At 44.1% G+C, this 25,896-nt stretch overlaps 1 protein-coding gene across 9 annotated transcripts; it reads left to right on the top strand.

The window, feature by feature from the left end:
• Positions 1-141: 141 nt before the first annotated feature.
• On the top strand, positions 142-22,089 carry SFXN3 (sideroflexin 3). Of its 9 annotated transcripts, none has more exons than XM_077349523.1 (13): positions 147-286; positions 3,245-3,285; positions 4,781-4,855; positions 6,077-6,243; positions 7,587-7,757; positions 9,534-9,632; positions 10,505-10,580; positions 11,803-11,888; positions 12,990-13,117; positions 13,893-13,942; positions 15,481-15,530; positions 16,998-17,045; positions 18,551-22,089. In XM_077349523.1, exons 3-13 carry the CDS (start codon positions 4,787-4,789, stop codon positions 18,645-18,647), a joined length of 1,041 nt encoding a protein of 346 aa, XP_077205638.1. In that variant the 5' UTR covers positions 147-286; positions 3,245-3,285; positions 4,781-4,786; the 3' UTR covers positions 18,648-22,089. The 9 variants fall into 9 exon arrangements, with proteins under 9 accessions (XP_077205640.1, XP_077205638.1, XP_077205637.1 ...); XM_077349522.1 differs by having other exon boundaries at positions 3,245-3,322; XM_077349528.1 differs by lacking the exon at positions 4,781-4,855.
• The last annotated feature ends 3,807 nt before the right edge of the window (positions 22,090-25,896 follow it).

The raw sequence follows: 25,896 nt of genomic DNA, 5'->3' as shown, positions 1-25,896 counted from the left end.
CCGAGAGGCCGGGGCTGAAGCTCGCCTAAGCCGCTCCGTGCCGGCGAGAAGCCCCCCGCCGCCTCGCCTCGCTCCGTGCCTCCCACCCCGGCTAAGGCTCAGAAGAACTTGCTAGGCCCGAGCCCGGCCTCCTTCTCCCTATTGGCTGGCGGCGCCGGGCCAGCTAGCTTGGCCGCCGTGACATGGCAAGGGAAGGGGCTGGGCTTGGGACGCGAGCGAGCGCCGCTGCTTCAGAGCCGCCCAGGGACTGGATTGCCGCCGCCGCCGCCGCCGCCAGTAGAAAGCAGTGAGTGTTCCAGATCACGCCGGCCGGCCGGCCGCCCGGACAGCCAGGCTGCCGGGGGTCCTTTCCCTCCCGGGGTCCCCAAGCCCTTCCATCACTTGCCCTCCGTGCCCCTTCCCGGCAAGGGAACGGCGCTCTCCCGCCCGCTTCTGGCTTCGCAAAGCCCGGGGCGGCTCTGCCTTACTCACTCGTTCCGTCCCCCCCCCCCCCCCTCCTTGTATGAGTCAGGGCGGCGGGGTGGGCGCCAGTCACGGCCGCGCGCACCGCCCGGGGAGTGGGGAGCATCGTGCCCTCGTCCCAGCGGCCCGGGTGGAGGTGATAGGATGCCCGCGCCCCGCAGACCACGGGCCCCGAAAGGCAGCCAGCCAGCCAGGCAGCCCTCTCCCTTCCGCCCCACTCCCGGGAGCCCGGCAGCCCTGGCACGGGCAGAGCGGAGGAAGCCCCGGGTCTGCATTTCTCCGATAGCCTCTGGGGCTGGGGAAAGGCGCGGCGCCGCGCGAGGCTGCCTTCGGCTTGGGCGCGCATTCCCTCTGTGCTTCTTGCCAGGATAGGACAGTTGCAAAGCAGGCTTCATTTTCGGTTATGAAGGATCCTGCCAGAGCCTCACAGAACATCAGGGGGCATCACTTGTAGAGCACAGCCTTAGAACAGCTGCCAGGCCGGGCTGTCAGCAGACTCCTTTTCTTTTTAGAGATGGATCCAGTGCCCCAAAGTCCCACGGAATTCAGAGATTAAATAAACCAAAAGCCCTGTGAAATTAGGGGAAGCAGGAGCCTGGCTGATAGTGAGTCAGACCAATGGTCCCTCTAGTGCCCTGCTCTGCCTTCTCCCATCCTGGGGTGCTCTCCAGGGTGTCAGGCAGAGAAATGTTTCCTGGCACTTTCCAGAGCACTTTGAACTGGAGTTGCCAGGCATTGAACCTGGGGCATTTATGCATGCATGCCCCCCCCCCCGTGGGCTGAAAAGGGTCTGGCTCTAGGAACAGGGCTGCTAACAGGACCCTACCACTTTGTGAACGGAATGGTTTATAAAGCTCACAGGACACCTTGTATGCTGTGTGAGCATACAGATTTTTGAATTTCTTTTGTGGATAGTTCTGAGCTGAAGTTGACTGAATCAGCTGCTGACCCACAGCTGGGAGCATTGATCTTTGTTAACTGGCGTAGGGGGCTCAAAGGCTATAAAGAGGGGTGCGCTTCTGGTCCCTCAGAGACCTAACAGGGCGTAAATGAATAAAGCTTGATATCTAAATTAGATTGCAATTAGCTTACTGGAATCCTCCCCCCCCTAGTGCTGTAGCAATTACTGATTTTTTAAAAAGTCATCAAAATCCTATCTGATGGCACAGCAAGTAAGCAGCCAAGGGGAGGGGGTTGATGGGAGGAAGATGGCACAGATGTGAAATGCATGCCTTCCTAGGCAGACCGTATGGTAACATGGTGGAACTGAACTCTTCTCAAAAAGAATGTAGCCAAGCAGTTTTGGGAAAGAGCCAGCCAAGAGCTTGGAATGGATGAAGCACAATTTGAGCATGATATCAAATAGATGTTCCAAAAAGCAAAAGAGCTACAGTTTGGAAGCCAAAGCAGAGAAAAATCTCTGTGTGAAAGGAGCCCATACCAAACTCAAGGGACAGCCATATTGGCATAGAATAGCCATATAGTGCAGCCAGCACTTGTTGTAAAAGGAGGTAGATAATGAAGATGGAACAGGTGTCAGACATGTTTGCACTGAGATAGACTACAGGGTGAGTAAGCCCATAAAGATAAACTACATCTCTGCTCTCCTTACAACTATGCCTCGCAGCTTATCAAGGAGCCAAGGACACTTCCTTTTTTGCTTCAGGATGAAGACATGCTATAAGCTCTCCATTGGCAGCTGAGGATTTTGGGATCTCAAGGGGAAGGAAACTGTGCTGATACTTAACACAGATTCATAAATCACTTGGTTTATTGCTAACCAAAGTTGTTGAAGCTGTTCGGAGAGATGGTCCAGTTCCATCCAGTTCTGAAATTGTCATAGGCACCAGTGACACTGGGATGGCTGGTATGTTTCTTCAGCTGTAATGGAGACCAAGGCACATAAGAAGAACCATTCAAAGGGTCTATCAAGAGATTCGTCTAGTCCAGTTTTATGCAGTGACCAACCAGGTGCCTTGGAAAGCCAACCAAAAGGGCATAGAGACCAAGATCACGTCCACAGTGTTGCCATTAGAGATTACATTTGTGGGGTTTGCATTTGGTTGTATCTCACTCTACTGGATTCTTCTTGCAAGTAGGTTTGATGTACTAAAATGTTTCTCCTGTCAGCCTCCAGATTGGTGAAGTTTCTTTGGTATTTTACAGATCCTACAGTAAGGAGACCTTCCCACTCCCTCATTTCAGTATCAGTTTATCACAGTTTTGCCCTTTTGACTTATATCAGTACATCAGAGCACCCTCCACTATTCTGGTGGCTCTAAGCCATCTTTGTCAGTAGACACAGGGAGAAATTTGAAAAGCTTGAGCAGAAGAAGGGCAAATGGTAGGGCAATCCCCAATTCTCTTACTTTTTTGCTCTACTAGGGCCTCTGCTACAATTAACAGTTGCTTAAGTTGAAATGGATTCCTGGCAGGTACATACAGGGACTCCATTTCCCTCATCACAGATTATTTTTTAATTAAAATATTAACAGTTAATTAACTTCTACTCAAGTGGGAAACCTTTCTGGGGTCATCAGGAAAGCCCAGAGTTTTTCAAAAACTCCTGTTGAGAACGCAGGGCATGAGCCTGTATTATTATTATGGAAACAGTATTATGCAAACCGATGATTGTAGACTTGCTCCAGATCTACAGGCTGAATTGGTCATCTACTTTTAGCTCAAGTTAAAGTGATCTATCAACTAGCAAGCAGCTGAGAAAGTCTTATTAAATGGAGCTCATTTTCCACCTACCAAATCCATCTCTCTCTTTTCCTTGTAGACCAGCAACAGGCATAGAAATCGGTCATCTTGTTTGAGAAGGTATAAAATTCTCACCTTGCTTGTGAAGTATTTCCAGGTAAACAAGGAAAAGAATGATGACTCCTTGATATGGTTGTTGGGCTCCTTCCCCAATCCCCACCCTTCCCCTAAAACTGACTAATGTGCTTGTTCATGCCACTTTCACCCTGTGACTGGAATAACCTTTAAATCCGTGAAATTGTAGTCTGTATCCTTGCATGACCTTTGTATGCAATCTCTATTGGAGACCTTCCAAGTATTTATTCTAATAATACTGAAGATAAAGGTTTTTTTAAAAGTGCTGCCATTTCACAGGGATTTTATTCAAAAGGATTATCCCTGCTAGTGTGAAAATGTGAAAATTGGAAGCTGACATCTTTCTGTGTTTTAGACAGTATGACATTTGTTGTTTTTCTTATCGCCTGGGTAACATGCTGGACATGAAAAATGGGATTTAAAGGGCAATGCTTCCTCGGAAAATTCCCCCACTGCAGGAGCTGGTTCCCTCTCTTACTGGTGACCTCATTTTGGTTGCTTCTTAAGAAAGCATCAGAGGAAGATACAAATAATTTTGTGTGACTAAAATCATTCCTCCTCTGGGGATATTATATCTGATTTGCTTTCAGTTACTTTGGTTTTCAAGATTACAAACCTTGTATATTGTTGAAGGCTTTGATGGCCAAAGTCAACTGCTTGAGGTGGGTTTTCCAGGCTCTGTGGCAATATAGAAAACTCTATCTAGTTCCTCTTTATTTTAAGGCTCAGTTTCAAGTGTGAAGTAATAGGCAGCTAAAACTACACATCATCTGACATTAGAGGCAATCTTAGTAATTTGGGGGCCTGGGCAAAAGCCCAGGATAGGTCTTTAGAATCCCTACCACCACCTACAGCTCTGCTGCTGGCCAAGCAAGGGACAACCTCCACTCCCATGTGAAGCGGGTGCAAGCCGTTGCAGGAATCTGCCTGCCCAAGCCCCAGATGGAATAGGCACCAGTAACTGCTGTTGAGTGGACTCCCTGGGTGGAGCAAGCCTGAGCTGCTGTTGCTGTGAGTAGGCAGCCCCAGCACTGGGTGTGAGTAATGGTGGTGGGAGTCTGCTCTTTGTCTCCCCCCTCCACTGGGGAGACAGGGTCATGGATGGTCAGCCCCCCCTCCCTACATAGGGGCTGAGGTAGCTGTCCGTGTTGCCCATTGACTAAGAACACTGCTGCTTGGCATGTGTCTGGAATAACTTTTGCTTGACACATTCTTGCCAAAAGTAGGAGGCATGAGAGCTTGGGAATCTTTTCTAGAAGACCAGATAATACTTTGATATTTCAAGAATGAGTACTATAGATATGGAACGTCACCTGTGAACAAAACACCAGATCATCAGATAAGTGGCAGAGGGAGAGAGGAAGTCTCCTTCTCTATGTACATGTAAGAATTGTGCACCCGTGGGGTACAACAGTGGCCTTGTTTAGTTCTGATATTAGAGGAAATCTTATGGCCACCTTCTCTATTTACATGCTGGCAGGGACTCATGGGAATTATAATCCATGGACATCTGAAGAGCTACAGTTTGGCCACCCCTTTACTAGATGGAAGAAAGGTTAGCTTTATTTTTTGTTTTTTCAAACTTTCAACCAATGGGCTTTAGGCAGAGATGGGAAGTGGTCATCAGCCCAGATTCAGAGCGTTTACTTAGAGAAGTTGCTGAGTCGCCTTCATCTAAGGCTTTGAAATTGGTTAAATATCCAATGAGGTTGTTAGATTTAGTGACAATTCCTGCTTCATTAGGAATGGCATTAGATCACTGCTATTCAGTAGTAAATTACAAGGGACGAGTTCGATATGGGAAAGTTAATTGCATGAACTGATAGTTGCCCTGATCTGGATGGCTCAGGCTAGTCTGATCTCAGAAGATAAGTAGGATCGGTCTTGGTTAGTCTTTGGAGACCACCAGGGAAGGCAGGCCATGACACAGAGGCAGGCCATGGCAAACTACATTTAGCCTTGAAAACCCCATGAGGGATTACCATAAGTTGGCTGTGACTTGCCATTCATCAAACAGATAGTTGCATGTAGTTCAAATGTAGCTATGTCAGCCCTTGCCACCAACTGGGGTAAAAAGGACAGTCTATGGGGCAACATAGGGAAGCATTGGAGAACGGGTATTTCTGAGGCACAGTAATAAAGGCATTGTGAGGTTTTTTTAAAAGTCCATTTGTATATCAGGGAGGTATAAAATGGTACAGTGGGCTTTATGCCCCTGAACCTGTGGGATTTGTCCCCATCACAGATCTCCTTTGTACTTTGAGGATCCCTCTATAATCCTAGATTGGAATCAGTCCTAATCCTTTGTATATACTGCATCCTGGACAGTTGTCACTTACTACATTTTGGCATGCAAAAATGTTCTAAGCCAGCTGCTGTCTCCTAAGGAAGACCATATGTGCCTCTACTAGGTGGAAGGAGGATGCAGATGAAGTTATCATGAGCTTCATTCAGTCCCTGGGAATACTCCTGAACCAGATGACCGTTTGTATTTGTAGCAATGGCGGTGTCTACTCTGCGTGTTTCTTCTTGCAGAGAAAGTAAGCAAATTACTGGCAGAAGTATTTGGTGCCTTTCTTGGGAGTCTCCTGATTTGCATCTAGATCCCAAGTCACACTGGCTGGATAGGATGCTGCACAATATGAAATGGCAGAGGCTCCCAAGTGAGTGTGGATTTTGCAGGCTTGATGCCCTTGCATCACTTGCAGATAGGGGTGTGAGTTCCTGTGTTGTCTTGCAGAAATGTAATTTCCTCCCTCTCTTTGGATCCCTGCAGAGGATGTCAGGGGAATTGCCCTTGCACATCAACATCAAGGAGCCACGATGGGACCAGAGTACCTTCACGGGGAGAGCAAAGCATTTCTTCACAGTGACGGATCCCCGCAACCTTCTGCTCTCTGGCAAGACCCTGGAAGAGGCCCGGAGAGTGATTGAGGATTACAGGTTCTCTTGTTAGTCTGGGGGTTACTTTGGTTTTTAGGGGATGTGATGACAAGTGGGATTGCAGATTAGGTGGTAAGTGTGATATCCTGCAAGATATTATGTTGTGAGGGGGAATGTCTTAAAGCACATGGTTTCACTTTGGCTCTCAGCCACCATAGCTGTCCTTCTGGTGCTTTTCATGTCCTCCAGTGGCTGTCTGCCATTCAGCGATGGTTAGCAGAGGAGGCACAGCGAAGCAAACAGAGAGCAGTGAGTGTGTGGGCTGGAAGGACGGGTTGAAAAGGTGAAGCTCAAATGTTGAGAAGGCTTCTGGGGGCTCACCAGACTAGAAGCTGCTGCTGTTAACCACTCCACCACACTGGCAACCCCAGGGGTAACCTCAAGGTCTATCTGGGGACAAAGCAGAGCATCTTAACCCGATCTAGGGAAAATACAAGCAAGAGAAATTTTCATAAATAAGAGTCCACATAGTATAGATGAAGCGCAAGCACAAGAACTCTGACCAGCAAAGTATTTGGCATCCAGGAAAGTTAGACATAGCACAGAATCATCAGACCCCAAAATAAGACAGAGGTAAGACTCATGGGGTAAAAAAAAAAATAAGAAACCAGTGACAAGGACCCTCAAATCAACCTAATTGGCAGGAAACTGCAACACTGATGCCCCAAATATCCCTCTCATCTGTTAGGCTGTTCTTTGTGATCTGTTACATGTTATATATTAGTTTTATTTCCTTGTTTAAATTGGTTGCAAATGTTATAATGTATTTTCCTGTTTCTGCATTCTGTGTACACCACCCTAAGACGTCAAGTGAGCCAAATACACATTCATGCTCACATTTTTCTGGATAATTTCCCAGGTGAGGTCCAATCAAAATGTTCTGTTAAACCAGTTAGAATCTTTGTAACCAGATTTCAGGTCACTCTTGGTGTTCAATCAGGAACCACTGTTCTGGTGTTACCAGTCTGACAAAACTTGACCTGCAGTAACACGAAGATCAACTCTCATGCCTAGCAAGGCCAGAGTTAATTAGAAGACGCTGGCAGAGGTCCTTATCTTCACAGGTCCACTCCAGGGACTGGCTGATGTTGATCTGCAGGTGCATTCCAAGGACATCGGCACCATGGTAATCACAAGCAATAGTTTGAATGACATGCCATAGAATAGGTATACAGGCCAGGCCAGAGCAAAGCCTGAACTAAACTTTTAGCAAAAGGAAAAATGAACATGCTGGTTTTTCACTCTATATCATGAATGGATGCTTCTTGCAGTTAATTCCACAATACGATTATCTCCCCACCCAACCTACTGTCAATCTTCTTTGCTTTTGTGGCTCATTCCAGGGTGGGCAAAGTGTCACCTGGCTTGACCGAGGACCAACTATGGCAGGCAAAATACATCTATGACTCAGCCTTCCATCCAGACACAGGCGAGAAGATGATCCTGATTGGGCGCATGTCTGCACAGGTGCCCATGAACATGACCATCACTGGATGCATGCTCACCTTCTACAGGTATGTACACAAATTCCAGTGTCCACACTGGCATGGGCACAATGCAGGACAAGGGCAAGGGCTCATTGCTAAATCTGAAGATGAGAAGAAATTTTGTGTAAGGGGGTGGAAATGACATTTGCAGGCCTGGACTGATCTAAGCTCAGTTTGTTAAGGCAAGGGGCTCTTTTAGGCTGTATGGTCTAAGATGTTATGACAGCTATATTTGTGTGTTTATGCCTGTGATACTCACTTAGTAGCACGGGAGCTATCTTTGGTCCTTCTGAGCACCATTTCCCAATGTGGACCAGTTAATTTGACTGTGGGAGTTTGCAAGTTTCCACCTTGAAAAAGTGCCAAGGGAACGGATAAGCTGTAAGCCTCCTGGAAGGGCAAGCTTCATGCCTGGGATGGAAGTAAATATGGATCTTTTTATTATAATAATTGTAAATGTGGCTCTCCATGAACCACAGAGTGAGTACCATTGGTATATGCAGGGGCGTGTGTGTCTAGCATATAAAAGCATGACTTTTGCATGTGCAAGTGAACATTACAGAACATATAATTGTGACTGTCCATGCTCAGAACTGCAAGATAATTTTTTAATTCTGAAAAGCTGCATGCATGCATAGTTGTGTAAATTGGCAGAGGGATTTGTGTGCAAAATGTATATTTAGATATAAACATGCAGATAAAGCTAAACCTTATTTAGGTAAATGCAAGAGTAAGCACATTGTTGATGGTGTGTGAAGAAGCCATATGACACAACGTATCGTGATTGTATGTAATACCTTGTATAATGAGAGATTCCTTCCTGCATCCTATTAGAGGATCTGATCTAAACATTTTCCAGGGGATTTGCCTTGGGTAACTGTTTACAGGAGAGTTCTTCAGGATTTATCTATTAAATAATGATTATCAACCTTTAATTCTGATAATACAAAAGAATAAGGGGAGGAATTCTGAAATACCAGCAGTAAATCAGTCAGGCAACCTGTAGATAATCTTTCATTGAGATAAGGAATTGTCCTCTTTATTGGGCAAGACAAAAAAAAGTTACAGGTGTGAGAAAGTTAATCCTAAAAGATTACTGTCAAGATAAATGCTAAAATTATCAAAGTTCCTAGCATTGCTTAGTCATATTATAGCTGGTAATAGTTTAAAAAGCAAACCAGCTTTCAGCTTTTGTTACACTGCTATTAGGGATTATCAAAAAACCCAAGTTACCCACCCAGAAAATCTCACAGTCTTCTCCTGAGACTTCCAATCAAAGGAATTTGATTTGCTTGTCACAGTAGTGCATATTTATAGAAAAATATCAGTATTATCTTTAATCAGTATGAGTGCAAACAAGCCAATCAGCATGTCCATAAGTTACATTTGATATAGCAGGATAAGGAGGCAATTTCAGAATCCCTATTAAAAAGCAGTTGATCTAACTTTTCTGTAACTGCTTCATTGAACTGATCAAGATGAAGATAACTTTAAGCAAACACAGTTAACTGACTGTTGAAAAGTGCTTGAACTCTTGGTTAGCTTTCAAACTCAGCAAGAAAAGGCTTGTGATGTCATAGCTACTGCAACACCTTTGTGCCCAGAGCTGTGTAGAAATGTGAATATGTGGAGAAAGAAATATTAGAGTGTCTTCAGAGCTCTGCAAATGTGAAGCTGAGAATGTAGGAGAACCAAAGAGAACATGAGTGGGCTGGGGCAAGCGCACCCTGAATGATCTCTGTGACAGTGGCCTTTCTTTTTGTCTCTGTGCGTCTGAATCCATAACATTCTCTTTTCTTGCAGAACAACACCTGCTGTGCTATTCTGGCAATGGGTGAACCAGTCATTTAACGCCATTGTCAACTACACCAATCGGAGTGGGGATGCTCCTATCACTGTCAAGTAAGAAGGAACCTAAGTCCTGCCCACTGGGCACAAACTCAAGCATCTCTGTGGCTTTGAAAACTATTTTAGGATTCATGCAGGGAGGCCTCCTGTCTGACCCAGAATGCCCTGGTACCTAACCACAGAACCCTGTGGAGGGGAACTCTGGTCATTCTTATTAATACATTAATTAATTATATCTCTGAGGATTCTGCACAACCCCAGAGAGTTCTGATTGTTTCCTATAGCCCAGAGACAAGCCTGGGCACTAAGAAATTGTGCTTTGCTCCTTTGGTTAGATGCAGAGAAGAACTGTGGCTCAGTAGCAAAGCATCCACTTTGCAAGGAGATGATCCAAGGTTCAGTCCCTGGCATCTTCAGTAAAAAAGGATCAGACAGCAGGTGATGTGACACGGCTCCACTTGTGAACCTGGAGGGCCATTCTCTGTCAGGCAATGCTGACCTTGATAAGCCAGTGGTCTGATTTTGTCTGAGGCATCCTTAAGTGTTCATGTGCCTTTGATAAGCAAGCAGTAATTCTGGGGTTCATGCCCTCAGAGCTGAGAGTCGAGCAAAGGAAGTGATGGGGAGCCATGATGGTGGAAAGCAAGTTAGAAAGCAATACTGGGCCCTGAAGGGTGAAACTACAGTACGCAGAGGCCAGAGAAGAAGGATAGGAGAGGGACAGGTAGAGGAAGGTGGTAGTGCTAGAAAGGGTGTGAAGGAGAGTGGCCATACATCCTCGAGGGAGGGACGGCAGTCTGGGGGTAAGGATGCATTCTGCCCAAAACCTTCCGGTATTTCCCCAGACTAAGGCTGGAGTTGACAGAAAGGTATTTCTGTTGCTAGAAATGTCTTAGGCTTGCTAAGGTGCTCTACTTCGTTTCCAGCCAGCTGGCCACTGCCTACATCAGCGCTACCACTGGAGCTGTAGTGACGGCACTGGGACTCAAGTCCCTCACTAAGGTAAGGTGCTGACCGGATCTGCCTGCCCTGCCACAGAGAAGCATTCTCCCAGGAGGAGACCTAGAGGGAAGCTCTCCAGGGCAGAGTCTGCACTTACTTTTTTTATTCCATTGTAAATCCTGTTGAATTCAGATCGCTTTGAACTCGAGTCTTCCTCTTCCCCCCCTCCCCATTGAAATAGGAAAGTCTTCTGCACGTGGCTAGGGAGGCTCAGAAGAGGGGGGGGCAAATGGGGACTCTTTCTCTGTTTTCTTGAAGGGGGGGAGAGGATCCAAGAAGTCAGAGGAGGGAGGAAAAAAATCCTTTCTTTTCTTGAAGGGGGGGGGGAAACGAAGAAGGCACAAAAAAAATCCAAGGCCGACAGAAGTTGAGAGAAATTAGGGGCTTCTCCTTTGAGGCAGGCTTGTCACATGACCACCTGTAGCCAGTCATGGGTCCTCTACCACGGAGGAGAGCCCAGATTCAAAACAATGTGATTTTCTGAATATATTCAGGATTAGCAGCAGTCTGAGATATCCCACAATAAAGGTAGGGTCACTCCGGATCAGTCCTCCTTGCTGCAGAAGGAAAATTTAAATCGCCCAAAATCCAAATGGAAATCGCATTCTGTGTAGAGGGCAGGGACTGAATCAATCTGGGGTTGGAATAAAAGCTCCGTGCAGTTTACATCCTGGAAGGATTGAGGGACCGTTCGAAGGAGATTTCTGTGCAATTAAGTAGACTTGCTGCCTTATTAGAAATATTGCCTCCCTCCTTGTTGCATCCTCACATAATCTGCCAAGTGGCATTAGTGTACAAGCTCTATTTAATTCAATAATGGGGTCGGTCCTCCTTTGATGAGTGCATGTAAGTTTTGCAATATGCACATTTGTAGATACTGTAGAAGCTTATAATGGAATTCATTTACATATTCCTAGGACAAGTCAATACTTTCAGTCCTTTCTTCATGTGGTCTAGTAGCATGGATGCATTAGTTTATACTGGAGCTGGCAAGGCAGGAGGACTAGGGCTGAGGCTTACTGTATCAGTGGAGAACTGCAGTCAGAAGAGAGGAAGGGACTTTTCCAGAGTTGCACAGGCTATCAGTGGCAAAGATGAAAGTCTGTTCTTGATTGCCAAGGGCTCTGAATATTTGCAAAATGTAATTCTGTTTGCCTCCATGACTGATTCAGTTTATAATATGGATCTTTCTTTCTCATTTTTAAACCTTCCTCCTTGGAAGCATTTGCCACCAATCATTGGACGCTATGTGCCTTTTGCTGCTGTGGCAGCTGCTAACTGCATCAACATCCCATTAATGCGACAGAGGTAAGATGGTGTTTTGAACTGAGCTGGGAGTGTGAGGGGGACACTGCCCCACAGTTCCTGGCAATTTCTCAGTTATACAACAGTTTTTAGAACTGCACCATGTCAGCTTAACAGCACAGTAGCAAAGAGTGTCTTTCCTCTTTGAGGTCAATGGACTTAGGAGGATGCAACTCCTCTTGGGATAACACTGTAGGCTGTGTGTTCACCTGTCAGTTTGCTTGCTCCCACTGCATGTTTAGAGGAATCCATGATGTTTCTTGGACATGTTGGCATGACATGTTCCCACCATGTCCTTGCTATAGTGGTTTAGAGTGGCAGGCTTTAATCTGGTGAGCCAGGTTTGATTCCCCACTCATTTCCTAGAATCATAGAGTTGGCCATCTAGTCCAACCCCCTGCTCAATGCAGGATCAGCCCTAAGCATCCTAAAGCATCCAAGAAAAGTGTGTATCCAACCTTTGCTTGAAGACTGCCAGTGAGGGGGAGCTCCCCACCTCCTTAGGCAGCCTATTCCACTGCTGAACTACTCTGACTGAATTTTTTTTCCCTGATATCTATCCTATATCATTGTTCCTTCTCCTCTGCATGCAGCCAGTTAAGTAACTTTGGACTAGTCATGATTTTCTTAGAGCTATTCTCACAGAGCAGTCCTGTCAGAGCTCTCAGCCCCACCTACCTCAAAGGGTATCTTTTGTGGAGGGAGGAAGGGAAGGCGATTATAAGCGACTTTGAGACTCCTTTGAGTGGTGAAAAGTGGGCTATAAAAACCAACTCTTCTTCTTCTTGTCCCCACACTGGAGCAGTGCATGTAGCCAGGGATGGTGGCATTGTCTGATTGTCTTTGCACCATACTAGTCATGGCCATCTTATTTGTGAAACCAACCAGCAGACATGGCTGAAAGCTTTGGCGAGCTATGTTATTCAGTTATTCTGTGACCTTGCGAGGTGCTTTTGGGTAAATCATGGGATTATACATAATGTATAGCTGTGCACGAGAAAGACAGGAAGAATGGACAACTGGCTCTCAGAAGACTTTTCTGGCAAGAGGGAAAAAATTGACATTAAAGGGCTGTGTTTTTTTCCCCCTGAACCATTTCTACAGGGAGTTAAAGTTTGGTATCCCCATTTTAGACGAGAATGAGAACCGGCTGGGTGAATCCAAGAAGGCAGCTCAGCAAGCCATTGTGCAGGTGGTGGTGTCCCGTATTGGCATGGCTGCACCTGCCATGGGTAAGTGTTCCATCTTGGCATGGTGGCCGTATTGACATGGCTGCACCTGCCCATGGCTTGTGCCAAAACAGATATTTCCAATTTAATTTTTCCCCATTTCCACTGGTCAGGGTTTTGAATGAGATGTTTTGACGCAAAGCTTGAATGGGAGCATTGCACTTTGATTTGCTGGCATCTCCTGAATGCTTTTGATTTTGGTTTTTGATTGTGGTAAAAATGCCAACGGATATAACCTGTCTAGTTCAGTGCTATTTTTACTTGCCAGGCATCAAACAGCCTTGAATCAAACAGCTTGGAGTCTGTAAACTGCCATTTGGGGACCCTGACTTGTTGGCATTTTTTAAATGTAGGAATTGTCTTCAGGCCTTTAGTGAGGCAAAAAGGTATGAGCTTTCATGTGATCGCACATTTCCTCGGATACAATGTCGAGGAATGGAAATAAGCAGTTCATACTTATAGGTAAAGTGTGAGAGTAAATTAACATACAGCATAATGAAAATGGTTAACAGATTCAAAAGATAAATAGGAAAAAACAGCAATTTGGGTTTGTTTATATTCACTCAAGATTGAATTATGTAGGAAACCTTCTGAATACAATACAATTCTATACAAGTCATCCATTATTATGCGAGTTGCATCGAACCCCAGCAAGCCTAAGTGAAAGTAAAAAAGTCTAGATGAATCCAGAAATACAGATCTCTCTTTCTGTCTTCCTTGGGAGACAACCAGATGGGGGAATGTGTTTCATACAATTTTCCCCTTTCCTTCTGCACAGCCATACCCCCTGTGATCATGAATGCGCTAGAGAAGAGAGCTTTTTTGAAGGTAAGTTCTTCTGGGTCTTATATGAACTCACAGATCTCCTGGTGTTTCATCCCATGCCTGCAAGCTTTTCTGTTGCTTCTATTTTTGAAACACTGGGATTGGTTAAACCCATGTAAACAACAACAAAACCACTAAGGGTGTCTTTCTTCCTAATTTGCAAGCAGAGAATCTGAGGTAAAAAGGAAATAAAATCACTGTAATAAACATCATGTTTAGTTTAGTTTATAACATGTTTATAACATGATGTCTGAGGTTGCCATGAGATTAATGTGGCATGCGTATAGGATAACTAACACTTCCCCAGTTCACTTGTGTGGGATGCAGCCTGTAAATATCCAACATCTCTAATGATTCCTTATTTCCTCAAATAATCATTAGTGGGATGTACATTTGTTCAGGTCTTTACTAACCTTCCCTTTTCTTGTATGCCAGGTTGGGATGTCTTTTAATGTCTCTGTCACCCACCAAATATTGATTGTTAAGTGGATCAACACAGATTGTCAATAGCTGCAGGGCAGTTTCCATATATGGGTCACAGAGCAAATCTCTGATGTTGCCTCCAATGTGGGACTTTTGGGCTGGTTTTGGCAGTAGGTGTGGAACTACAGTGTTAACAGCAATTTATCTACTACTGATTTTAAAAAGGCAAAAGCCCCTCTAGTGGTAGGGGGAATGGAGAATTGCAAGGATGAGGGGTGAAGTTTAGAAATCTGCACCTTCCCATCCACATGTGGGAGAGCCTGTTTTGGCTTGCTTCTAGAAGCATAAGCTCAAGGAGAAGATTTGGTTTTTATATGCCGCTTTTTTCTATCAGGAGTCTCAAAGCAGCTTACAATTACCTTCCCTTTCCTCTCACCACAATAGACACCCTGTGAGGGAGGTGAGACTAAAAGAGCCCTGATATTACTGCTCGGTCAAAACAGCTTTATTAATGCTGTGGCGAGCCCAAGGTCACCCAGTAGGTTGCAAGTGGAGGAAGAGTGGGGAATCAAAACCCGGATTGCCAGTCTAGAAGTCAGCGCTCCTAACCACTACACCAAGTTGGATGATTTAGAAACATCAGAAAAAGAGGGGCAGGCAATCATGGAAAGTGATGGGCGGAAGTTGATGTTACGATACTGTGTTTCCCTCCTCCCCACTGAAGTTCACAAGCTGGGACAGAGCAAATCATCTGTGTGGAAGCAGCTTAGTTTCTCCCCTATCGGAAGGGTTCTGGTTTTGAGCAGAAAAGTCCTGAGCAGAAAATCACAGTAATGATTCCTTCATTAAGGGACATCTGAACAACTAACTCAAATAAATGGATGTAAGATTCCACAGGGCTCTTTAACACAGATTCACCATGGAAGTTAACAGTACCTGAAAGTACCAAGGGGACTTTCTTCTGGACATCCTAGGATATTGGGCTCAAAGTCTCCTCAAGAAACATATTAATGTTGTTGCTACATGAATAGATGTCTATGTTCTATGCAGGTGCATTTCTAAAAATCACAAACCAGAACTTCTGTGAGCATAAACATCTCCCTTGTGTTTCTCTTCAGCGGTACCCCTGGCTGAATGCTCCTCTGCAGGTTGGACTGGTGGGCCTGTGGTAAGCAAACTCTCTCCTTCCCGCCCTCCCTCTCTGTGTGGTGCAAGTAGAACTACTCCTTATCTGAAGGAGAGAAAAGGCTTGCAGATAAGATGGGTAGTGTGGGCATGTGTTTGGAACACAGCCAAAGGCCACATGGCTAGCAAGAGCAAAAGTAGGAAGACTGTGGGCCTGGTGCCGTGAGGGATGGCTATAAGAGTTGCTGTGTGTGTGTGTGTGTGTGTGTGTGTGCATGGGGGGAGGGGGGGAGAGGCTTGAGCAAGGCTTCTTCCTGGAGCGGGCCCACCTCCTTGCTGCTTTCCTCTGCCTCAGGGCCCAGTTGGCCCAGATGCATATAGAGAGGGGATGTCTCATTCTCAGTCTTGTCTCAGCTCATACAAATTATTATTATTACTATATTAGATTTATTTCCCGCCACTCCCAAACTGCCTTGTGGCAGATTACATATCATAAAATCCCCACTAAAACCCCCAGTTAAAACATAATCCCCAACATGCTGGAAAACCCCTCCCCATCTCTCGCTATTAGAGGGGGGGGAAGGAGGTAAGATGGATACTCATACCTGGATACTCGTACCTGGAGGGGGGCCGTGGATCTACCTCATCGACCCCAGCCTCAATCATAAACCTGGTGGAAGAGCTCCATTTTACAGGCCGTGAGGAAAGCTGTAAGGTCCTGCATGGCCCGCAGCTCACCCGGGAGCTCATTCCACCAGGTTGGGGCCAGGACCAAAAAGGCCCTGGCCCTGGTCGAGGCTAGGCGTGCTTTCCTGGGACCGGGAACAATCAGTAAACTTTCACATGCAGAGCGTAAAGCAGAGCATAAAGAGGGAAGGTCAAGAGGAGAAGCAACAGGCAGAGGGCATCAAGGGTTGGTAGCGGGGCCCCTGCTGAAACACGGGCCCTGATGAGTGCCCTATAGGCTAACTCTGGTCAGATTTCTGGGTTTTCTGTGGTGGCCATTATGAATTTTCTGTGATTGTGCAGGAGGAGAGATCTGATATGTTTAACATTCAAATCCCACTTTTGAATACTGGTATTTTCAGTTCCCAGTATCTCAATAGGGCCCTTTGGCATGTTCAGCCAAAGTGTGCCCCAACCACATTCTAGCTTCAGTGTGACCCATTTTGCTGCATGCTCTACATACCTACCCAAGGGGGGGTAACTTTGGTGAGTGGGTTGACCCTCAAATTTGACAAGATCAGTACTTCAGCACAGAAGAGGAAGAGCCCGAAAAAGCATTTTGGACTGGAAAGAAGACTTGATTGGGATACAAGGTACCCATATCCATTGTGCATTCCTTATACATCTATATGAGTCCTCTATGTACTCAAAACATACAAATCCACGTGCATAGGGCTTTGTCTCCTGTGGCTGATAAGGATCTTATTTCTCAGAGTCAGGTGCTTCCTAAGTTAGAAGTGACAACTAGACAACTATATCTCCTGTTTTGTCTCTCCTTTTGCAGCTTGGTATTTGCTACTCCTCTTTGCTGTGCACTCTTCCCACAGAAAAGGTGAGTGCTTAGCATGTAATGTCGTCTCATGCATTCCAGAAGGTGTTAGTTCAGGATGCTTTACTAGAAATGTATTTTCTATAGGAAAATTTATGTGTAGGATGCAGCTCCCAAATGTCTTATCCCAATCCAGGCAGTTAAAGCTGTTCTAACAGGTTAATTTCCTCTGCTTCCCTGGACTGTCTTCTCCTTCTTATGTAGCAAGCAGCATCCTCTTGTAATGTCAAGAGGAACCAGAAAACCACCCTGCCTTGGTCATGGCTTTTGTTTCTCAGGTACATGGACAGGGTGACATGGGAGATGGTACATGGAGCATGAATGGAATTTCAGGTTGTATAGCTCAGTTATATTGCAGGTGCAGGTAACTGAATGTTCTGGGTTCAGCTTGGCAATTGGCTCATCTTTTCCAAGTTTGAAAACTAGTTTTATTCCCCATCTAACATTATTTCTATAAAAGAACCAAATCCAGGACTGTGTGTACTTTGTACTGTTTTTTAAAAAAAATACAGATTATTCACCAAGGTCAACCATATTCTGCATCATATATCTACAGAATAAATTGGAATAATTATAATCAAAAAAAGATTCACATCTTTTTACTAGCCAATTGGTTGAATTTTTCTAGTTTCCACTACTCTTCCTGGCTGCTGGATAAAGGCAGGGAATCCCCTCTGCCCATGCTCTGTGGCCACACCCATCCCTAGCCTGCTGGCTGGCAGGGGAAGGCAGGGAAGGCCCACCTCACACACTCCATAGTGACCACCCTGCTTTTCCCAACTGCCAGCAGAGACTGGGGAAGCCGGTTGTGCATCCTCCATCCGTAGAGCCACAGTTTGGACACCCTTGCTCTATACCATACTGACTCTGTTCCAGCACGTCTATGGAGTACTCTTAAATGATTTAGTGTTGCAGATCTCTTCAGCGAGACTCCAGTTTTCCTGTAAGATTGTGTTACCAAATAAGCAGTGATAAGAATGACAATAACAACGATAAAAATGGCTATGTTGTTTATTTAGCCACTTTCATAGCTATGTTGTTTATTTTATAACGTATACTTTCTATTAAGCAGACTTCAAGGCAACTTATGAAAAATGTACCAGTCTGTTGAAATGTATCATTTCAAAAATCAGCAGCAGTGAAATCAAAACACCAAGCCCCAAAAGATCATTATGAAAGGCTGTGTGGACTTAGCCTTGCACCTGAATGAAAGAAATGGCACCAGGCAGTTCTCTGTGTTCTCCAGTTAGAATGAGAATTCTGTGGTCATCTCATAGGAAGGAAGATGTTTGCTGAGTGTCTGTGAAGAATCTCTAAGCTACACGTATAATAAGCTTTCACATTACACCTTGTAACATAATCAAAAACATTTTTCTTTCTTCCAAGTTCCCACTGAATATCGAGAGGTGAAATGCTCAAAGTTCACAGCGGCTGGGTTGGGATTGTGCAAGTGATGGGACTTCAGGAGTGGGCTGTAAACAATGCATCGTTTGTCCTTCTTTTTGCAGCTCAATGAAGGTGAGTCGTCTGGAACCTGAACTCCAAGCTCAGATCAGAGAGAAGAACTCCAGCATTGAGGTTGTGTATTTTAACAAAGGGCTTTAAGAGAGGCTTCTTCATACTACCCTGCTGTGGAGCAGACCGGACACGAGGAAGAATTTGGGATCCGGGGCACCTCATAAGGAAGTTAATCTTTGTAATTGTATAACTCCTTTGAAATGCTGCTTTCTTATTGGCTGTCACATCTTGGCAGGACCTGTGTGTTTGATATAACCTTCCTGGGTTCAGGTGAACCATAGGAATAGATTGTATTGTGGCAGTGTGGTTGTTGCTGTAATGTATCCTCACACTCCTGAACAAAGCAGAAACATTCCAGCCGTGACGCGTTTAGGCGTCCGGGCCAGAAAAGTTAGAGCCTTCAAGCAAACCCAGCCCCCAAATTATACACAGTTCCCAAACAATGTCCATGTGTGTATATAATCCCTATCAACCAATAGACATTATGTTTTTGAGATCATGTCTGGGAGGGGAGAATCCATAGATTGTGTTGAATACCATGAAAATAGGTTACAATGGGAAGGACAACTTGCTTTGGGGGAATATCTTATCTTGAGGGCTAGAAAAATGTTTACAGCATGCACATTACATATTTCTATGATGGCTACATTTTGTACTGATTTTGCTCCAAATAATTTTGATTTTCACAAACAAAATATGCTCATCCAAAAATGGCTGCAGTCTCTTTATACAGAAAATCTTGATACAGGGAATCCTTTAACAGCAAAATCTCTTCTCTGTATGAGCAAAGCACCCATGTACATGATAACTATAAGACTACGCAGCATGAAGTTTAAAGAAACATGCACATCCAAGGTTTTAAAGGGGGTTAAAGTGACCTCAGGCTTTCTGTCTTGCTGGCTGTGAGGAACATTGTGGTTTGAATTAAGTGAGTTTATCTTTGGAGCACTTTTAGATAAAGTACTGTTTGTTGTGTAAAAGATTGGGTCAGATGATTTTTTGGTTACCTCCATTATTATAATATATTCAAGTAAATACACAGATCTAAAAATCATTATTTTAGCTCTGATGAGTGTATAAAGAAAGCCTTAAGGTGTGACCATCTGGCCATCTTTCAAGTGAGTCATGCCTTGTTGATAAGAAGGGCTTTGTCTAAAGAGACATGGGGTGGGCAATACACCTATTTAAGGTTGGGTCATCGTGTGGAAGAGCAAGCCTGGAAGTACTGCTGCTTAAAATGAGAAGGGCAAATGTCTAAAAACATGGAGAGCACTGCTGGATCAGACCAAAGTCCTGTCTTTATCCAACCTCCTGCTTTCGCAGCTGCCAAGCAGATGCCTCCTTAAAGTCCCCAGGCACAGCCCCAAAGAAACTGTAATAACTCCAGTTTAGTATGGGTTGTTATGACTGTTGTGCTTTTGACATATCTCCCACTTGTTAATTTTCTCCTTTAATATGTAAAATATGGCTACAAGATCCAGGTTTTTAAAAAAAAAGTTAGTTTTTTTACAGAATGATTAGGCTTTGTACCAAGATGGATTTAAAGGTTAATAGAGAGATTATATCATAGGTGTTTCAGATGCAAGGGTTCTCAAGTCGTTAAGCTTAGGTGACCTAAAGCAATATGTCTGTGCCAGTGTTCCTCTATTGTACTTCCTTGCATATTTGCCTTGTATTTTCCCCAGTGATTGTGATGAAGCTGTTTGTGTGTTTTCCACAGAGTCTCTTGAAATTGTGCTCTGTTCTTTGGTTTGGGTTTTCATGTTAACAAAAGCTTTACTCCAGAATCATAAAGGTGGGAGATGGTCAGATTCTATAAAAGTATATTGAAGTGACATTAGTGCTTGTTCAATGAAAAAAATCCCAAACTGAGATGCTAATCCGAATAGCTTGTGGAATGAGGGTATGAACTGCCTTAGTAACGTACATTATTTTGAGCTATAATCACATGGAAATGAACAGGAGAAAACCTCCTTAATGTGGCCCTCAGAAAGAATAGGATGGTGAGCTGAGGGCGAGAAAGATCAGTCTGTCTTTGCACAGGCCTCATCTCCTTCTTGATCATATTACTCGGAAGTCACTTTCACACTGAGATAACATGGCTTTGTTGAAAAAGAAGGCATGAGAGAAAATGCACAACTGGAATGGCTTTTTAGTTGAAGATAATTACTGTCAGCTCAGCGTTTTACTCTGGCTTTTCCATGAGTACAGGCAAATGTAGTGGCAGGACTGCCTCTTCCAAAATGAGATAAGAAATCAGTTTAAATTCCCGCTCACACCACACAATCTCCACCAGCACCTATGACTATGAGCACAAATATTGTTGCACATAGAGGGCACATGCTTGTGCAAACATGTGCAGCAAGTAGGATCTCAAGTATTTGTGCATCAGATAGAAAATATGTTAAATTTGTTTTAAGCACAAATAGTCATCTTCATTGCATGTGGCTATGAGCAAACAATGCTCATTTATACCTGCCCTGCAACAACTATGCTCTACCAAAGTCCATTCATGCTGATGGCAGAGCTGAATGGAAGCTTCTGGGTTCCTGCTGCTGCAATGTTTTTGTCGGAACCAGAAGTGGCATGTTCAATATACCCCTCCCTTCCTCCGTATTGATAGAAGGATGTTTGCAATATTGTCCTAGGCTAATAACACTGCATAAATTTTGATCCCACAATTCCTTCTGTCTGCCATATAGACCAATGGCTCAATGCAAGGGTCATCTTATTTGCTATGTGTTATGCAAAGAATCAGTGGATCCATGCTGCAGCAGCAACTTCAGTGGGATCTGCTCTGTTGTACCTTCATGTGCTTTGAAAAAGCAAAACAAACAAAAAAAGTGGTGGGTAGGGATAAAGCATGTTGCTGATGGTTTAAAAGGATAAAGCAGTACAGCTATAGAAGTAAACCTTCTGTATATTATACATCCAAGTTTCTGATATCAGCTAAAAGCTCAGGTACTGTAGCTGAAACGGAGTTTGCCATCACCAGTAGCAGGATTGTTTATTTAAATTCAGCATAACAGTCCTCCCTTCCCCCCTTCCTAAAATCTAAAAACAGCCTGATGTTTTTGATGATGCATTACGTGAGCTTGTAAAATAGGGGTAAGAAACGTAACTGGCCAGTACTGACTTCCCGTGAGACAGCTGAAGGTCAGCAGCTTAATCCTGTTTTCTGTTCTTTTCATCCCTGGAGCAAATTACTTATTTCAATCAGAGCAAACCAGGCTGGGGTTGTTTGTTTGGTTCTTCATAAATGTCATCTTTGCTGGAGGCTCAGGGGTTGCTATGCGCTTTTTATCCTGTTTATTCTTAACAAGACCTCATCCAGCTCTTGGAAGCTTATGATGAATTCTTTAAATTGATTTCTGTACAATATTTTTGGTTGTGTTCAAAGCTTATTTTACCAAATTCAAAACAATGTTACCAAGCAGGAATCCACACTGATTCCATGTCAGACCTCCTGTGCAGCTTTAAATATGACAACATATATTCCAAATAAAGTGTATAATTTCTCTCTCTTGCATATGATGCTGTTTTCTTAGAGAGACAGAACTGATTCTGCTCATAATTGTTTTTACATGGTATGGCACACACTGAAATCAAGTCTTCATATGCCATCTGGCCAGATTTCTTCCTAGCAGGTGGCTATAAGTGACACACAAAAGATGGTGTAGAGCAAGATAAAAACATAGCCCCCAGATTCTCAGCTTCACATTTGAGAGCCCATATTCTAGCCTGCTTTCTTCTTTAAAAATTACAAACATACTAGAGGTTTCCGAGTGGAAAAATTGATGTATTATAGAGCCCCAACGCTAGAATATACTGTAAGATAAAATGTATCCCATGTATATATTGAGTCAATAAAGCATCCAGGGAGTGAAATATACCATAATAGTCATACAGCACAAAGAGTGACCATCATGGTGTATTTTACTCCTTGGATGTTTTACTGGCTCAGTATCATTATGGGATATTTTAATATTTATCTGTGGTATGGGTCAAGGTGTTTCTTATGTTGGACTACATATATTTATCCACTTCGTTACTTCTAATACTTTTACATGTTGGTTTTTTTTAGTGCTTATAGAGGTTTGCCCTTCTCTGTATTCAGAGCCTAATCCTTTCTAAATGTTAGTTCTCTCCCCCAAGTTAATCTGTTGTGCAGAGATTTTAGGTCTTCATAGATGATTATGTTCCCTACCCCCTGCCTAGTCAGTCACTTGAGTGGGCAAACCCTGCCTATTTCAGAGCAGAAACATTTCAGCAGAAAGCACCTAACCCCCTGGAAACTGAGATGCTCTTTCGTATTCCTTTTCGTGTCTGCAAAGAGATGTTCTCAGCTTCCAATATAAACTGAAAAGGGGTTGTTTTGAAGCATCCACATGTCCTTATCTACTTTCTGCATTCCCAACCTCCCCACTTTGCTGTGAACTTTCTCAAACCTGGTCTGGTCTGATTCTTTTGCGTAAGATGGTAGTCAGAGGACCTTTGCACATTGTGGGGCAGGGAAGGCATACATTTTTATCGGTCCTTCTCCAATGCATTCCCCAGAGAGCACCATGCTCAGCTAACACCAATCTGTTGACAATCTCTGGCCAACTGTATGACTGAAGGAGACATTTACCCTATTTGCTGGCGTATAAGACTACTTTCCCCCCTGAAAAACATGCCTCCAAGTGGGGGGGGGGCGTCCTATAAGCCGGGTGCACTTCAGTTGGGATAGACATAGCTGCCCATAGTGGCCCTCCGATGCCCGCCCACCTCATTCTACATACCATCCAGTACCGCACGGTATCCAGTGTGGCTGCGGCGGGTCATCAGCATGGCTGTGGTGAGCATCAGCAGCGAGACAGGGGTGCCAGCCTTTTCGGCGTGACCAGCCTGTTCTGCTTGATGGGAAGCAGCGGCGCTCTGGCCCGCCCCTTGTCTATGCAGAGCTCGCACATGCGCACTTGCACACTAGTGCCGGTAACAGGGAGATGCAAGGGCGGGCCAGAGGCGCTGCGGTCGCGCTGCGGCCGTACAATGGTGACAAACTCTATATTTTGAGTGGAAATGTTGGGGGGTCGTCTTATACGCCCAGTCGTCTTATACGCCGGCAAATACGGTACTTGGGCTCAGTGCTTAGCCACAAAGATTCCTGATTCACTTTGGTAGTCACTGTCTTTCATTATAACTTGCCTTGTAGGGTCATTGTGTAATTATTAGGCACTTTATACACTTCACAGTACTATGGAAAAGATTCATATCAACTAGGTGTCCCATGTCTGGGCTTTGCAAATAGTCCTAGCACCCAAGACAAAAATGTATTTGTGCCTAGGAGATGTTCACTCACAAAATTTGCCTTGACATTTGGGAGAAAAGAATGAAGCCCATTGCTAAAATATGAGGGCTGGGGTAGCCTAGCACTCATCCTCATCTGCTTGCCATGTGAGCCTTCTGTCCCTCCCCTCCCACCTCTTCCAGTTTAGCATATTGCAAGGATGGATCGAGGATGAGCCATCAATCAATGGCTGATAAATAATGTAGGAGCCTGCCGTGCAATAAGACTTGTCAATTGCAATGCTGCCCTCATAAATTAAAGATGAAAAGGTACAAGGCTCTTGCCAGAAAAATGAAGACAAATTTTTAATAGCTTGCCAAGATGTTGTGAGATGGAATACTCTAGCAAAATGAATTACATTTTTATTATGTGTTTTATTATGCTGTAATGAAGGGGATTTGTTGAGAATACAATATATTTCTAATGCAGCTGAGTGGAGGGAGAACCTCATGCATACACACTCGTGGGCTCCCTCCCCTTCTGTCCTTGGGTGAAAGATCGGAGCCTGTTATAGGAAGAAAACTTAGCCTGGTACAGGAGAAACTCATAGAAAAATGAAGACGAGGCATTGTTTTTGATAGGGGATCAGCAGGGGTGGGAAGTAGAAGGTAGACTAAAATGTACCCAAGTGACAAGATAGTACACCAGTAAATTAGGGCAGAAAATGGAGGAATCAATATTTGTAGAATGAGATGAACAGATGCCTAAATCAGGCCTGCAGTCAAAGCTTTGATTAGGTATTTAAAATTAATATATGAAACTTCAGTCTATTTCCCCCTTGGTACCATTCTTCTTTACTCATTTTATTTCCAAATTTTAATTCACATCTCAGATTTCACTTCCCCTCATTATCCCAGATCGTTTCCTACCACCCTGACAAGATTTCCTACCCCCTTCCCTGGTCCTCTCTACAATCTGAGCAGCTCAGCCAGTGGTAGCCAGAGATTTGTACCATCTCTCTCCATCATTAAGGCAATTTAGCCAATCCATGCAAAGAGGTTCATCCCCTTCATCTCCTTGACAAAAGATACACTCTTCACATTCTCTCCTGATGTCACAGTGTCTGACAAGAGTATTTACTAGAAGTGTAGTTGTAAAATGTTAATTGCATTGTATAGCGTAAGGGATTTTTTCAGAATACTTTATCTGGAGTTTTGCTGGACTTCTCTTAAGCAGCTGCAATCTTTCTAAAGGAAGTTGCACAAGGCAATACTTTGAAAGAAGAACCATAGACACTGATGGCTAGATAATCTCCATTCTTTCAAATGGTTTGGAATCAGAACCAGCCAACAGAGACGGCATTCCCCAGGGGGTATAATACTAACATTCTCATTGCAACAGGTTGGATAGATTATGGGAAACCATCATGGAATTGTTGAAGTGGCTTCTGAGGTGGCAAATGCAGATTATAAGTCTTCTAAGCAAACTCATGTCACATAAAAAGTGACATGTCACATGGTGCTGGCATGTAGACAAAGCTGTAGTGGTAAAATATTGGTACACGGAGATTTCTAGTACACAGAATACAACCCCCCCCCCGCACTCCCTGGGCACATACCTTCAGTTTTATAGTCACTCAAAGACAAGTCATGTTATAAGATGCCATCAGGTTCATTATATTTTTTAGGAATGACACCAATTGGTATTTTTCCCATAGTGCTTCAGAGAAGGCCAGCTGATAGAAGAGAGCACAATGCACAGGTGAAAGACTGATTGGTGGCTAATTTATGTGCTTGTTAAAGGAATCCTTACAGTATCACAATGCACAAAAATTTGCAGACAGCATCACAAATAAAACTACTAGTATTTAATTACAATTAATCATGTTGCATAAGATGGCCCATTAGAATACATACAATACTATTGAATTAATCAGGTGGGTAGCCATGTTGTCCTGAAGCAGTTTTATTCAAGGTATAAACTTTCAACATGAACCTTGAATAAAACTGTATTGGTATTTTTTTATTTTTTAACCACTTCCCCCCGAAGGGTCGAGGCGGGTTACAC

Source organism: Paroedura picta, chromosome 8, assembly GCF_049243985.1.
Source record: "Paroedura picta isolate Pp20150507F chromosome 8, Ppicta_v3.0, whole genome shotgun sequence".
Taxonomy (NCBI): Eukaryota; Metazoa; Chordata; class Lepidosauria; order Squamata; family Gekkonidae; genus Paroedura; species Paroedura picta.
This window is presented reverse-complemented; position numbering and strand designations above follow the sequence as displayed.